This window comes from Labeo rohita, chromosome 1, assembly GCF_022985175.1.
Source record: "Labeo rohita strain BAU-BD-2019 chromosome 1, IGBB_LRoh.1.0, whole genome shotgun sequence".
Lineage (NCBI taxonomy): Eukaryota > Metazoa > Chordata > Actinopteri > Cypriniformes > Cyprinidae > Labeo > Labeo rohita.
Window position 1 is genome coordinate 34,693,935 of NC_066869.1, and position 15,052 is coordinate 34,708,986.

Consider the following 15,052-nt stretch of genomic DNA (forward strand, 5'->3'; position numbering starts at 1 on the left):
TGTCTCCAAACAATAGGAGAGAGTGAGAGATAAAGAGGGAGAAGCACAGAGAGAATGAGTGTGTGTGTGTGTGTGTGTGTGTGTGTGTGTCTGTATGTATGTGGGAGAGCAAGTCTCTTGTGTGAGTCATAAAGAAAGAGATGGAAAAATACAAGTAGAGAAACACGCGGGCGCGCACACACACACGCACACACACTTTAGTTGCAGCTCTGCATTAAATATGTGCAATGCTGTGTGCAATTCATTTGCACATTAGCAAACTATATTATGCTACAGTAGCGCACACTGCAGTAGTTATTGATGACAAGTATTGGGGGATTTTATCCGAAATATAAAAAAGCACACAGTGATTGCATTCCATTGAATTTTGCTCTAATTGGCCAACTTGTCAGACTGTACTGTAAGGAAAGACCCTCCAATTTACAGAAGCCTCTCTCCTTGCCTCCCTCCACCCCCTCCCTCGTCTCTCCCCCTTCCCCTCGTGAAGTCCTCCCTCCCCCTCTCCTCTCCTCTCCTCTCCTCTCTCCTGCTCTGCTCTCCTCTCGTGATTTGACAGTCAGTCGCATCTCTCCGTGTGTCCGGGAGCGCGCGTGTGTGTGTATGTTTACGATCGTCGTGCTCCACGTGCTGCGTGTGGATGCGCTCCTCGCGCGCTGTCGGTAACAGAAACCATGACCGGCGCGCCGCGCGACCCCTTCTACTCCTCTCCGTTCGGTCCGTTTTACCGGAGACACGCGCCCTACCCGGTGCAGCCGGAGTACCGGATGCATGAGCTCAACAAACGGCTCCAGTCCCGGCCTGAGGTGAGTGATCACGAAAAATAAAACAATAGCTACATGATCAGGACTTTGCGTTTAATGTTTTATATACGATCCGCTATGCGTTCTTAAAGTATGAAGCAAACATTAATTTTAGATACGAGATTATTGATCAATAGACTCCTCGTGTAATCTATAAGAAGAACTTTTCTGTCCGTTAGGATGATTTTAAAGATTTTAATTACTTTATGGTAAAAGTGTTTTTGGGAATTCTAATTTGCTCTTTTCCAAAAATGACTTAACATCGTATTATTCATTTTGTGTATAATATCTTAACATTCTGTTTCAAGTACTGCTCTCTTTTCGATTGCGTTATATAGAACTACTGAGCCTTTTCAAAATAATTGGTTATGATGGAAATAAGAAGTGAACGGCGATGCACATCTATGCCGGAATAGCAGTTTGAAGATCAGAATTTTAATCAGTTTTAATATTTTAGCGTCATGATCTTATGTGCAATACCAAACAAGTTCTAGAATATTTATATTTTCTAAGACACATCATGAGTTGACTACTGCTTATCTCTAAAAACTGAATCTCATTGTCATCACATCATCACCAAACATTATTTTTGTTGCACACAAAATGAAAAATCCAAATAATCACATACCACAGCACACTTGATAATCAGATCTTTATTATCAGATGTTATACATTTTTACATTTTTTTTTTTTTTTCTTGAAGTAGCAGAAAGTCCCTGTGGAAAAATCACTTTAACATATTCACTTATTCCTCTCACATCACCACAGTGTGACCCCACTGTTCACTTACAAACTGAACTTATTCAAGGACTTTCTCTGAATAGGATTTAACAGAGCACACAACACATTAGTCCTTGGTTTGGTAAAACCAAAATACCAAATACGCTATTGATTATATGGTGGTTTTAAGGAACGCAAACAGCAAGGTGATGTTCTATAATGTATATGTGGTAGTGTGATTTATCGTAGTGCACCCCATAAGACAGAGACCGGACAAACAGTGTAATGTGACCCGTATTGCACTACCATGTGTATGATGTATATATATATTAAAAAAAAAAAAAAAAAAAAAAAAATATATATATATATATATATATATATATATATATATATATATCCACCAGATATAATTTTTGATATTTTTTTTCTTTTGAGTGCAGGACACAATAGTTCATTTATATAAGTGAGGATAGCAAAATAAACTGTGACAAATTATACTCAAAATTCTTTATACAGTGGACTAGCAGTAAATTTGATTTTTTTTTTTTTTAAATTGTCCAAAAATTTAATTTGACACTAACCATGTTTTGTTACATACCCTTCTATCAAAGTTATCTGACATTATCAAGAGGAATTTGTTCTGACACAGTTTAACTCTTGAGTTGTTGTCGTATTTTATTACTTTTTTCTAAACTATAGCAAATAAACTGTGATAATGTGAGAAATATTAAAGGTGTCTGAATAAATTTTTGTTTGACTGTAATTAATTTGTGATTATTAAGATGAATTTGTTCTGACACAGTTTAACTCTGAGTTCTTGTCATATTTTATTACCATTTTCTAAACTATATGAATAAACTGTAATAATGTGAGAAATGTTGAAGGTGTCTGAATAAATTTTGGTTTGACTGTATATATATATTCTTCTCCCTCAATAGGTCTCGTTTTAAACTGCAGCGCAAGCTGTGTTAATATTTGCTTTTCCTGATGCCGTCGGTGTGTGCAAAAATAATCCACAATAAATAGTACTTTTAAAATATTGCCTACACTCGGAAAAAGCAATGTGAATAAGTGGAGGAAAATAAAATGTATCAGCAAAGGTATGAAATGCTGTTCAGCACACCTGGAGTCATAATAATTTGACAGACACCGCTAAGAGAGACTGAACTATTGGAATGATGACCTATAGAAACAGCCCTTTCTCACAATCAAATAAGTCTCTCACATGTTTATAACACACAAAGATTGAAGTGTGAGAGCTGTCAAAATACAGTTTATTGTGGCGTACAGACTAGTATAATAATGTCCGAAACAATCAAGTGAATCGCAGTAGCAGGCCAGCGGTAGTTGGCTGGATTTGTGGTGTAAATTGCTGCCCTTAATGGGGCGAGTCAACATGGGTGTGTGTTTATAATAAACAGAAGGCTTTGAAATGATAATCACTGTGGCAGGCCTAATTATGGTCATTTTGGGTCATTCAGAGGCCAAGTACTTCTGTGCCTCTCCTCTGTCTCACTCAGTGTTAAATGTGTGTTAATGTGTGATCCCGCAGGACTGTGATATTCTGTGGTGGGATGCATTCTGCACTGAGTTCTTTGAAGAAGATGCCACACTGACTCTCTCATTCTGCCTGGAGGAGGGACCAAAGACGTACAGTAAGTGTGTGCAGAGCCATAACCGCCATAGACTAACTATGTGCCATAACTGCCATATATTATGTTCGAGGTGCTAGATTCTTCAGCTTTTACTCTTGGTCTCCCTATATATTTAACATTTGGTTGGGTCAATAACATGTATTTTATTTAATTTCTTTTTTTTATATTATTTTTAATATTATTATTATTTTTTTTGTTCATACATACAATGAGTAATGTAATATCATAATAAAGAAAAGAAGGATGATATTCTTTACTGTAATCTTTTATTGTTATTACGCCAGAAAAACGTTTCAGTAAAACTGCTGCCCTGCTTATTAATATTTTAAATAATATTGCCAAAAACAAAACGTAAAACAGAAAATTATATCATAGAACCCCTGCAGTTCTTCATGACAGTGTGTTAACGTCAGTAAGTCTTTTTAAATATTAGCTATTTTAATCTTTTTAATGACGTGCAAGGTTAGTTCAGCTTATAAAACATTATGTGGAGCGAAAAATAATTTTTTATGATATTCATAAAATACTTTTTCCCTTTAAACTATTTTAAAAAATAATGATTCAGATTGTACATTCAAATAGAGTGTGTAAAAACATTTACTCTTCATTTTTAAATTCATTACATTTTTTCAAGATTTTTAAAAGGCAGCGGGTATTTGCACAAAGTGTAAATAGTGATAGGACTCTGTTTACAGTAAGTGAAAATAGCAGTATTTTTACCGATATGCTATTTACACTAAGTGCAAATAGCTGTAGATTCTATTCACACTATGTTAAAATAGCAGGTTTTTCTGCTATTTATACTACTTATTGCAAATAGTGGCAATTATCCACACCTCAGTATTGTAGGACATTATAAAACAGTATGCAATAATACCGTATTAAGTGTAAAATATAATTTTAAGTCAAATTATTAAATGCCACCTTACTGGGACAATAATGCCCTCCCTACACCTACCCTAACCATACCCGATACTTTATTTTCAACTTTTTGTTTATTTCCTTCATTTTTATTGAAAATAAATACCTTTCCGATTTGATATGAGATTTGAAATGGGAGACGCTTGGCAAAAGGTGGTTTCGAACTCGGGTCAGTTGCGTCAGAAAGAACACATGATCTTCCATCTACACCACTGGAGCTGATGTTTGACATTCATCTTTTGCAGTGTTGACTAAGCCAATCACATGTTGGTGGGTGGAGTTAATGTAAATAGCCTCTGCCAACAAAGCGGGCTATTTGCATGTGGTGTAAATAGACACTCAGTTTTTCAAAACATACAAAATCACCATAAATACAGTGAGTAAGAACTTGGCACGTATGCTTTCAACAAGATTTTTAAGTACATTTGTGTCATTTTGCATTCTTGAGATTACTTATTAATAATAAAATAAACAAGAATAAGATCTGTCAGCATATATGTGCTTCAAGGAGATTTTTAATATCAGAAAATCTACACACTTTGAATTACCATCTCTCGCTCACTCTTTTCTCTTTCTAAGGTAGAGTTTGAATTTAGATTCATTTCAGTCTGTTTAGAGTTAGACAGGGACACAGTTGTGCTGGATTTCACTCATTCTCATTCATTCCTTATTCACTGTGTATGTGGTGAGATTTGATTGACAGGTCTGGGGTGTTCAAATAAATATGGGCCTGCAGACTTCACACACCTCTACTGCAGTGATTGACAGCTCCAGAGCACTAACTGTTCTGTGCGCACGTACAGCCTGCTGGACTTAATGCCTGCGGCATTCAGTAGCCTGTTTGTTTCGAACTCTTAGGGGACCACACACAGAGACACACACAAACACACACATTTACGGTTGCCAGTTAAGGTGTTCGGCCAGTGTGTCGCCCAACTTTGAGTCTCTTTCATCATATGGCCATAAATAAATAAATATCTCTGCGCGGAGTCTATACCATCCTTTTCTTTGCGTTTGGAAATCAGAATGAAATCTCCCTCTCCACATATGTTTCTCTCACTCTCCTTCCTTCTTCCCCAGCCATCGGGCGCACCCTGATCCCTCGCTACTTCAGTTCTCTGTTCGAAGGAGGAGTCTATGAGTTGTTTTTTGAGCTGAAACAAACAAAGGAGTCGTTCAACAACTCAACTATTACTGTCGACTCTCATCACTGTACTATGACAACGCAACACGGCAAACCTACATTCACTAAGGTACTGCACATGTCGGGCTCAGTGAGTCTTTGCTTCCTCATTTCGAGCACTAATGTATTCCTCATTGTGAATTCTGGGCTGGAACTGCACAAAACAAAAAAGGAAAATATAACCCCCACTCTCTCCCTCTCCCTCCTGCTCTTTCTCGGCTTCATCCTCACTCTCTCTCTCTCTCACCCTCCCTCCCTCCCTTTTTCTGCCTCTCTCTCTCTCTCATCCACAAAAAACGCTTTTTTTACTTATCCTATAGCTTTATGCGTTAAAACTGTAAGATGATCTTGATGAAAAGTCTGCTAGTTCTCTCTCTTGTCTTTGAGCAAGTATATTCACTTGCTTATATAATTTGTGTCATATGACACAAATACTTTGTTCCCAAAGCTGCTGTGATGGTAGAACCAACATAACGTGTGATTTTCTAAATGTCCTATGCAATATTCATATGGTACGCCATTACGATGCAGAATCATTCAGTTGTCAATTAGAGAGAGAGAGTTTTGTCCAACTTTGCTTTTTAGTAAATGAACATTTGTGAATTAAATATCGATTTGGAAGACTGTATGTTGTAGCTAAGTTATACAGATACAGTTCCCAAGTGTGTGTGTGTGTGTGTGTGTGTATACTGGAGGCATTGATCAGAGCGTGTCTGCTGGGATTACATCCCTCCCGTTGCTATGCCAACCTCGCAGCTACCCTCCGTTCCCCCGGCAACAGAATGTTGGGGTTCAGAGTTCCACACAGAATCCTGCTTGTGCTGGAAATACTGCTTTAATGAGAGAACCGTATAATTTGATTTGTTTCAAATTAATGAAAAACAAAAAGTAGTTAGAAGTAATGTTATGCACTGGTCAAGTCAGTGTTATGATTTCATGATACAAGATTATAAATTGTTTTTTTGTGTGACGTCTGTCTTATTAAATTCCCAAAGTTTTAAAAAATGTATTAAAAGACCTGATTCTTTTTCTTTTTTTTTAGGTGTGTACAGAAGGTCGTCTAATTCTCGTGTTTACCTTCGATGACCTCATGAGAATTAAAACATGGCACTTCACTATCACACACTACAGTGAACTCATTCCTCGCAGTGTCTTGGCTGTAAATGTGAGTTGCCTTTCATGTGAATAGAAAAAATAGACCTTAATATTTCTCACACAATGATATGCAAACTGGATGACCTTCTACATTGGCCTGAAAACAGAGCACACTGTTTTGAATACTGTATCCCATAATACAGTGTGCTAGATCTGACCTCTGATTTCTATTGCAGGAAATAAAGCAGAAGTAATATGAGCAGTATTAACAACTCTATCCTGATTATTAAAAAAAAACTGCTAACAGACCAAAATGACAGTTATACACCAAATTGGACTTAAAATTCAACAAATTCGAGATGATAACTGGACACCACTCTGAATCTATATAAGAATTACATTTGCATTAAAATGTAGCATTCAGTTGTTTAAGAGATTTATCTTTGCACAGTTCATATTGTCCCATATACTACCATTCAAAGGTTTGAAGTCAGTAAGATTTCTTAATAGTTTGTTTAAAAACACAAATACGAAATATTACAATTTAAAATGTTTTTTTCTCTTTTAATATATTTTAATTGTAATTTATTCTAATGATGGCAAAACTGAATTTTCAGCAGTCATTACTCCAGTGTTTATTCTCACAGGATTCACTCTAATATGCTAATTTAGTGTTCAAGAAAACTGTAGTGCTTATTATCATTATTATTATTATAATTTATTTTTTTTTTTGAAACTATGACAATTTTTAGGGGTAATTTCTGATAACAGAAGGCTAAAGAACAACATTATTATTATTTTTAAACACTTTTTTGTAACTATATAAGATTTTTACTGTCACCTTTTTTTTTAAATCTAATTTTACTCTTAATTGGATTAAAAATATACATTTACTTTTATTTTTATTTTCTATATACAAGCCTCTTCAGCTCAACAAGCCTGCATTTATTTGATCCAAAATACAGCAAAAGCAGTAATATTGTGAAATATTTTTGCGGCTTTCTATTTAAATATATTTTAAAATGTAATTTATTCCTGTGTGCGAAGCAACATTTTCAGCATCATTACTCCAGTCTTCAGTGTCACATGATTCTTCAGAAATCATTCTAATATGCTGATTTGCTGTTGAAGAAACATTTTTTATTATTATTATCATCATTATTTAAACAGTTGAGTCGATTTTTTTCAGAATTATTTGATGAATAGAAAGATTAAAAGATCAGCATTTATCTGAAATAAAAAGCTTTTGTAACATTATACACTATACCATTATAAGCTTGGAGTCAGAATAATTTTTTTTTTTTTCATTACATAAATATAATGTTATAATGTTTAAAATACAAAATATAATGTTTAGAATGTTACAAATTATTTATATTTCAAGTAAATGCTTTTCTATCTTATAATAATAATAATAATAATAATATAAATAATAATAATAATAATAATAATAATAATAATAATAATAATGATAAAAACATGTATTCTACCGAACCGTCACAGGCATCTCGGTTCGGTGCATGAGGCCTTACAACGAATACAAGCAATTCACACTCAATCCAGAAGGGGGCGCCGGCAGTAATGCAACTCTGTTTGATAACCGCCAGCAGAATGTTGTTGTACCGAATTAGTATCGAACCGTGACACCTGTGTACTGTTACACCCCTAATATATATATATATATATATATATATATATATACTTTTTTTTTTTGAGCAGCAAATCAGAATATTACAATGATTTCTGAAGGATGGTGTGACTGGAGTAATGCAAAAAATCAGCTTTGAAATCAGAGGAATAAATTACATTTTAAAATATATTTAAATAGAAAACAGTAATTTTGAATAGTAAAAAATTCAAAATGTTACTGTTTTGGCTGTACTTTGGATCAAATAAATGCAGGCTTGGTGAGTAGAAGAGTCCTTTAAAAACATTACAAATCTTACTGTTCAAAAAGTTTTGGCTGGTAGTGTATTTTTGAAAAAATTGGCAAAAATGTAGTAACAATTTGAAATGTTCATTGTTGCATGTTGAACATTGTTTCACATGCTATTTTGAAGACAATATGCAGTGTACAGTATTCAAAGTAGTAACTCTAATAACAAATCAAATAAACAGAAAAAAACAGAACATGATGCTAAGCAAATGCCAAGGTCATGAAATTGATTGCCAGGGTGTATGTTAATGGTTAATTTTATGTCTTAAGTGCAATGTAAGTTGCTTTGGATAAAATGTCTGTCAAATTAATTTTTTAAAAATGTCAAATACCTTGCATGTAAACTAGGTTCAATTCTCTTTGTGTTAGTAATTTTTTAAGTGACTCATACTCTCAGTAATTGTTAACATGAGTAAAACACTACATTTACTATGTCTGTTGAAATAGTATGAATAATGTTGAATATTATTCTCACAAGTCAGTTTCTCTTCACATGAGCCATGTATTGCTCATACGAGTGCAGTATTGCTGCGTCTAAATAATTATAAAATATAGCTTTTTAAGCCTAAACTGTGGATTACATATGTAACCTTTAAAATACTATTTTAAGCTTTACAATATTTTCATTACAAGTAATCAAAAACTAATGTGCTATTTTCTAAATAATAGATTTACACTTATGTGGGTTCTGTTCACCATGGATTTGGCATGTTAGCAAACTCAGGTATTTTCAGATGCATTCACAGGTAGTTGGTTATGGTACAACAAAATGCATTTCAGCCCTTTTTTTATCAATCAAGGTGAAAGCATCCAAACCTTTTAGCTAAGCTGTCAGGATGTTGCTATGGAAACATATCCTGTAATGAATTAGAGCTCTATCTGGATGGAGCACAAAATAAGAGAGAGAATAAATGGACTTGTGTGTCCATGTGTGTGTGCGTGTGTGTGCGTGTCTTTGTCAGGCACAAGACCCTGGAGCTCTGGAACAACTGTCCAAAAACATCAGTCGAGTGGGACTTACCAACCTCACGCTGAACTACCTCAGAGTATGTTACAATTACGTATACACACGTATAAACACAACCACACTCTCATAGAGATGGTCATTTTAAACGTGTTAAACAACTGAGTGAAAAGATTCTTTTGTTTCTGTGTAGTTGTGTGTGATTCTAGAGCCGATGCAAGAGCTTATGTCTAGGCATAAGACGTATGGACTGAGTCCCAGAGACTGCCTGAAGACCTGCCTCTTTCACCAGTGGCAGAGGATGACAACACCACCAGGTCTCACACACACACACACCAACCCTAAACGTACACACACACACAGGTTTCCGTGTTTTATGGGGACTTCCCATAGGTGTAATGGTTTTTATACTGTACAAATTGTATACTGTATCCCCGTACCCTAAACCTACCCCTCATATAAAACTTTCTGCATTGTTAGATTTACAAAAAAAACCTTCTGTATGAATTTCTGTATGTAATTCTGTATGATTTATAAGCTGTCTTCTTCATGGGGACCAAAAATTTGTCCCCACAAGATCAAAAATGCCTGGCATTATTATCCCCATAATGTAGGGAATACCAGGTACACACACAAGCCTCACGCCTCAAAAATTATTTTAATATCACAGAGACAGTATTATATTTTTTATTCATATTTTGAATTCATTTGTTATATTTCCAGTTTTCATTGCAATTGTAGTTACATTTTCAGTCGTTTTGTTGAGTGGTTTTGTCACTTTTATTATTATTTCGTACCAAACTTTCAAGTAACTGAACTGTTTTTATGGTTTTAGTTAATTATAATAACTCTAGCCTCCTACATTCTTCATTAGATCTCATTTCATGGCTTCTCTTAGCTTTCTTTCTCTTTTAAATACAGTCTGTTGTCAAAGATTAATATAGAAACACCAGCATTGTTTAGCTTAGTCTTTCCCCCCAGCGTTTAATTTCTCTCTGTTGTTCTCCTCTTAAGAGCTACACAATGTCATTAAATTTACAGTAGTTTGTACATTGTAAACATATTTCATATTCCTTATTAACATTTCAAAGTACTGAGCGCAGGCTGTTAAGGGTTTTGTGATCTGCGGTAATTAATGGAGGCTTTGACCTTGTGTTATTATTTATGTGCTATTTTACTGTTCTTTTTAAAAAATAACTACCTCCTGCTGTTCTGTGACAATAATTCCTTCGCTTTGACTGAAAAATAATCGTATTGTTCTTCTCAGGCAACTCTCTCTTTCATTGTTCCTCTTTTTTGTTTATAATTCTCTTTACTGTTTTGCATCCTCATTATTATTATTAAAATGTTCTTAGGAAATGTTAATCTTTGTTTCTGAATGACTGTACACTGGTGTCTTTTAACTGTTATTCATTTCTTTCGTTTCAGTTGGACCCTCGCCCAACTTCAAGACAGAGATATTTCCCTCTAATTCCAAAAAATGTATGTATGCTCTTCTATGCGCTTTCATTTTTTTTTTTTTTTTTTTTTTTTTTTTTTACAGTTCCTTAAACATTTTGGTTAGGGTTTCTTCTAGACTCATTATAATAATCAATCTAGAATATTCCAAAATGTAACCAACTGCAATGATGTAATATTTGCATGCTGTATTGTGATTTGTCTTCTCTTTTGCTTCCATTTGAATACTGAATTGTGACTGATCTTGCAGTTCCTGCATATATGTTTTGACTGCACAAGGCTGAATTTAAAAAGCATACTGCTGTTATGAGTGCTATACTAGTATGATATTTCTAATTCAGCCTATGCGAAGATTCCTGCGTGCAGCTGACTAAAAAACGAGACACATACTCAGTGCCATGACAACAGCAAAGCCGTTTCATTTACTCAAATTCGAAGGCTTATATATAAAACGAACACTATTCTGTTGTAGCCGTGCAAGCAGTGGCATTTCCCTCAGGAAATGTGAATTAAATTGGTTCTGTTCTCTATAAATGCTAAAAATATAATCAGAATATAATCTGGACCATTGTTTTCTCCTCTTTTGTTGGTTTCACTTGCAGTATTCATTTAGTTTTTAAAAGACACATCATGCTGTGTATTGGCACCCATCTGTTAATCCATCTATCCACCAATTTTTAAACATTTTTACTGTGTTTTTATTGGTTTAACAACATAAAATACAATTCATGGAATACAATGTTGCATTATGCTGCTTTTATCTTTTGATTGACAGCAGAGCCAGCCAAACCAGCAACAAAGAGACGGAGGAGGAGGAACTCAGCTGGTAGCGCGTCCAATAGCAGCACAGGAAACAGCAAGAAGCGCAGCCCAGCCAATAACTTCAGCCTACCCTCACAGGTACATCACATACACACATATGTTTACCCTAAAGCTATGTTCGGAATGTATATATACACCATACTACTGTACTACTCTAGTATTGCTGCAGTATATAGTATGTATACTATGGGCAGTATGCTGTCATTGTTAAACACACCCCTAATAAATTCAAGTAGCATATACTGAAAGAAAAAATAAATAATTGAATAATTAAAAACACAATAATTACTTACAAAAAAGGTTATTGTGACTTTTTAATCTCACAATCTGAGTTCAAAAACCTCCTAAATGGACCAACTTTAACAAATCTACATTTGTGAATGTGTTCACCATGACCCGCCATTTTTAGTGTTATGGATGAAGTATAAAAGGATAATATTATTTGCAATCTTGAACTCTTCTGACAGATTTAAAGGGATAGTTCACCCAAAAATAAAAATTCTGTCATTAATTAATCACCCCCATGTCGTTCCAAACCCATAAGACCTACGTTCATCTTTGGAACACAAATTAAAATATTTTTGATGAAATCCGAAAGCTTTCTAACTCTGCAAAGACAGCAATGCAACTATCAAGTTCAAGGCCCAGAAAGGTAGTAAGGACAACGTTAAAATAGTCCATGTGACATCAGTGGTTTAAAGGGTTACTCCACCCCAAAATTAAAATTTTGGCATTAATCACTTACCCCCATGTCATTCCAAACCCGTAAAAGCTTTGTTCATCTTCGGAACACAAATTAAGATATTTTTGATGCATTCTGACCCTCTCATAGACCGCAGTGTAATTAACATGATCAACGTCCAGAAACATAGCAAGGAGATCAGTAAAATAATCCATGTGACATCAGGGGCTCAACCGTAATTTTACGAAGCTATGAGAATATTTTTTGTATGCAAAGAAAACAAAAAAACAACTTTATTTAACAATTCGTCTTCTCCGCATCATCGTTTTGGAGAGTGTCTACTTAACGCAAACAGCGTATGCTGTTCTGTGTCAGCTGCACCAAACGGATATGTTGTTTTCGTTCAAATCAAAGTGTAAATAAATATAGAAAACATATCCACGTGGTGCAGCTGACACAAAACAACATACATGTGATTAAGTGATTAATGACAAAATTTTCATTTTGGGGTGGAGTAACACTTTAACCGTAATGTTATGAAGCTACAAGATTATTTTTTGTGCGCAAAGAAAATAACAACTTTAACCATTTCTTCACTTCTGTGTCAGACATACGTTGTGGTCCTTTATCTGAATGCATGACGAAGACTGACACATAAGAGAAGAAATTGTTGAATAAAGTTATTTTTGTTTTCTTTGTGCACAAAAAGTATTTTCGTAGCTTTATAAAATTACGTTTGAACCACTGATTATTTTAACAATGTCCATACTACCTTTCTGGGCCTTGAACATGGTAGTTGCACTGCTGTCTACGCAGGGTCAGAAAGCTCTCGGATTTCATCAAAAATATCTTAATTTGTGTTCTGAAGATGAACAAAGGTCTTAAAGGTTTGGAAAGACACGATGGTTGAGAAATTAATGACAGAATTTTCATTTTTAGGTGAACTGTCCCTTTAATTGGAGTTGATAACTGGACAGCATTCACTGAATTAAACATGAAGAAAAAAATGAAGAGACAGTTGTAGATCGTAAAAAATGGAAATTCTAAAATTAAATATATACTGCACAGTATTCAGTACATAGTAAGCACGAATTCCATTCCGAACGTAGACGCAGTCACCTACACACTTGCAGAGAAGCAGTGGTCCACACTGAAAAGATCATATAGGAGAGATATACTAATAAGTAATATATGGAGAATGTCTGGATGTCTGTACATGTATGTGCGTGTGTGTGAGAGAGAGCGTGTGTAAAGAAATAACATAAAGCAGTATAGAGAGGGAAAGACAGAGAGCGGCAGAGATCTTATCTTTTTCATATTGTAATATTTCCATGCAATGTATTATTTATTCAAATACTTCTATTTAAAATCAATACCTGAATTCTATTGTTTTATTGTTTATAATAAATAACAATCAGTTTCCAGTGTGATTGTAATTTGTAATGTTAGAGTAATTTTTGTAATATGTAGTCATTTGTCTACTCTGATTAATTTGTTTGTAATTGAGACTAATTAGCCGTAATTGATTTGATGATAATTAGTATTGTCCGTCTCTGGTCCCCAGCCTAAACGTGTCGCCGGGGAAACGAGGGGTGGCGGGTGGCTGGAGGCGGAGCTTAGGTAGGTGAGTGACACATGCAGACAGTTATCACGCAGCATGTGCTGTCTTAACGAGCTACTTAGCAATGCAAATTTACTTAATTAGCACATATGTTGTTATTTAGGTGTTCTTTATCTGAAAAAAAAATCTAATTAAAGTCTAAAGAGCTAGTGTCTGGAGACAAGTTTGTGTGCATGTGTGTGTATGTGTATGACTGCGTATTTCTATGTATGTAAAATTATTCCTTTTTTAGCACATTTTCTACTGTATGCCTGCATTAGCTATATTACAAGTTCAGGTTTTGGAAAATAACAGCCATAAATTATTCTGCTTCTGTCGTTCTTCTCTCTCTTTCTACTCCCCCGCCATTCTCTCTCTCACTCGACCCCCTGCATCTCTGTTTACGTCAACTCTCTCTCTCTCTCTCTCTTCTCTCTTGCTGTAGGATGTGATGGTGGTAGGGGAGCCCTCTCTAATGGGAGGGGAGTTGGGTGACGTGGACGAGCGTTTGATCACACGCCTAGAGAACGAACAATACGACCCCGTCAACGGTCTCCATGATGACGGTCTCCATGACTACACCAACTCACCGACACTTGGAAACGGCAGCTCTTGGAATGGCCAGCACCCTAACAACCAGGACAGTAAGCCTGATACCATGGCAACGCAGCAGTTGGAGTAATGCGATCTGACAGTGGGTAGCTATGGCAACGGTGCTGTCAAGGGATGGGGGTATTTTCAACTGTAGAGGAGAAATTGCGGAAGAGGAGGTGTGTGTGCGCGTGTGTGTGTGCATGCTTGCGTTTATGTTGGTGTGACATGGTATTCCATACTTGAGACATACAGCTTCAACCATTTAGTTCAAATATTCAAAAAAAAACAAAAAACAAAAACAAAAAAAAAAAAAAAACACTGCAAGCCTTGTAAATATACAGATCTATCAATTCATTTCATATCAGAATTTTTCAGCCCTTTTTTAAAGCTCGGTGGATGTCTCGGCTTCATTCTGTACCGTACTATTTTGTTTCGCTAGAACAAACGGATGACAAAAAAAGTCCCATTGTGAACGCTATAGCGTTTTGAGCATAATTGCAGATATCTTTATTGCTCTAAAGTTTAATGCATATTGTAAAACACATGCAGATTTGTGCTGTTAGTTGTGTATTTTATGTATGGTTTTCAATAATTTGCATTAATAAAATGTGTTTGGTTATGA

At 35.2% G+C, this 15,052-nt stretch overlaps 1 protein-coding gene across 3 annotated transcripts; it reads left to right on the forward strand.

The window, feature by feature from the left end:
• Positions 1 to 514: 514 nt before the first annotated feature.
• On the forward strand, positions 515 to 15,052 carry ldb2b (LIM domain binding 2b). 3 transcript variants are annotated; one of them, XM_051109064.1, is made up of 10 exons: positions 515 to 803; positions 3,073 to 3,175; positions 5,177 to 5,349; positions 6,322 to 6,444; positions 9,273 to 9,356; positions 9,468 to 9,591; positions 10,703 to 10,756; positions 11,508 to 11,632; positions 13,801 to 13,856; positions 14,282 to 14,420. In XM_051109064.1, exons 1-10 carry the CDS (start codon positions 672 to 674, stop codon positions 14,286 to 14,288), a joined length of 981 nt encoding a protein of 326 aa, XP_050965021.1. In that variant the 5' UTR covers positions 515 to 671; the 3' UTR covers positions 14,289 to 14,420. The 3 variants fall into 3 exon arrangements, with proteins under 3 accessions (XP_050965021.1, XP_050965099.1, XP_050964939.1); XM_051109142.1 differs by having other exon boundaries at positions 13,801 to 13,860; positions 14,282 to 14,375; XM_051108982.1 differs by lacking the exon at positions 13,801 to 13,856 and having other exon boundaries at positions 14,282 to 15,052.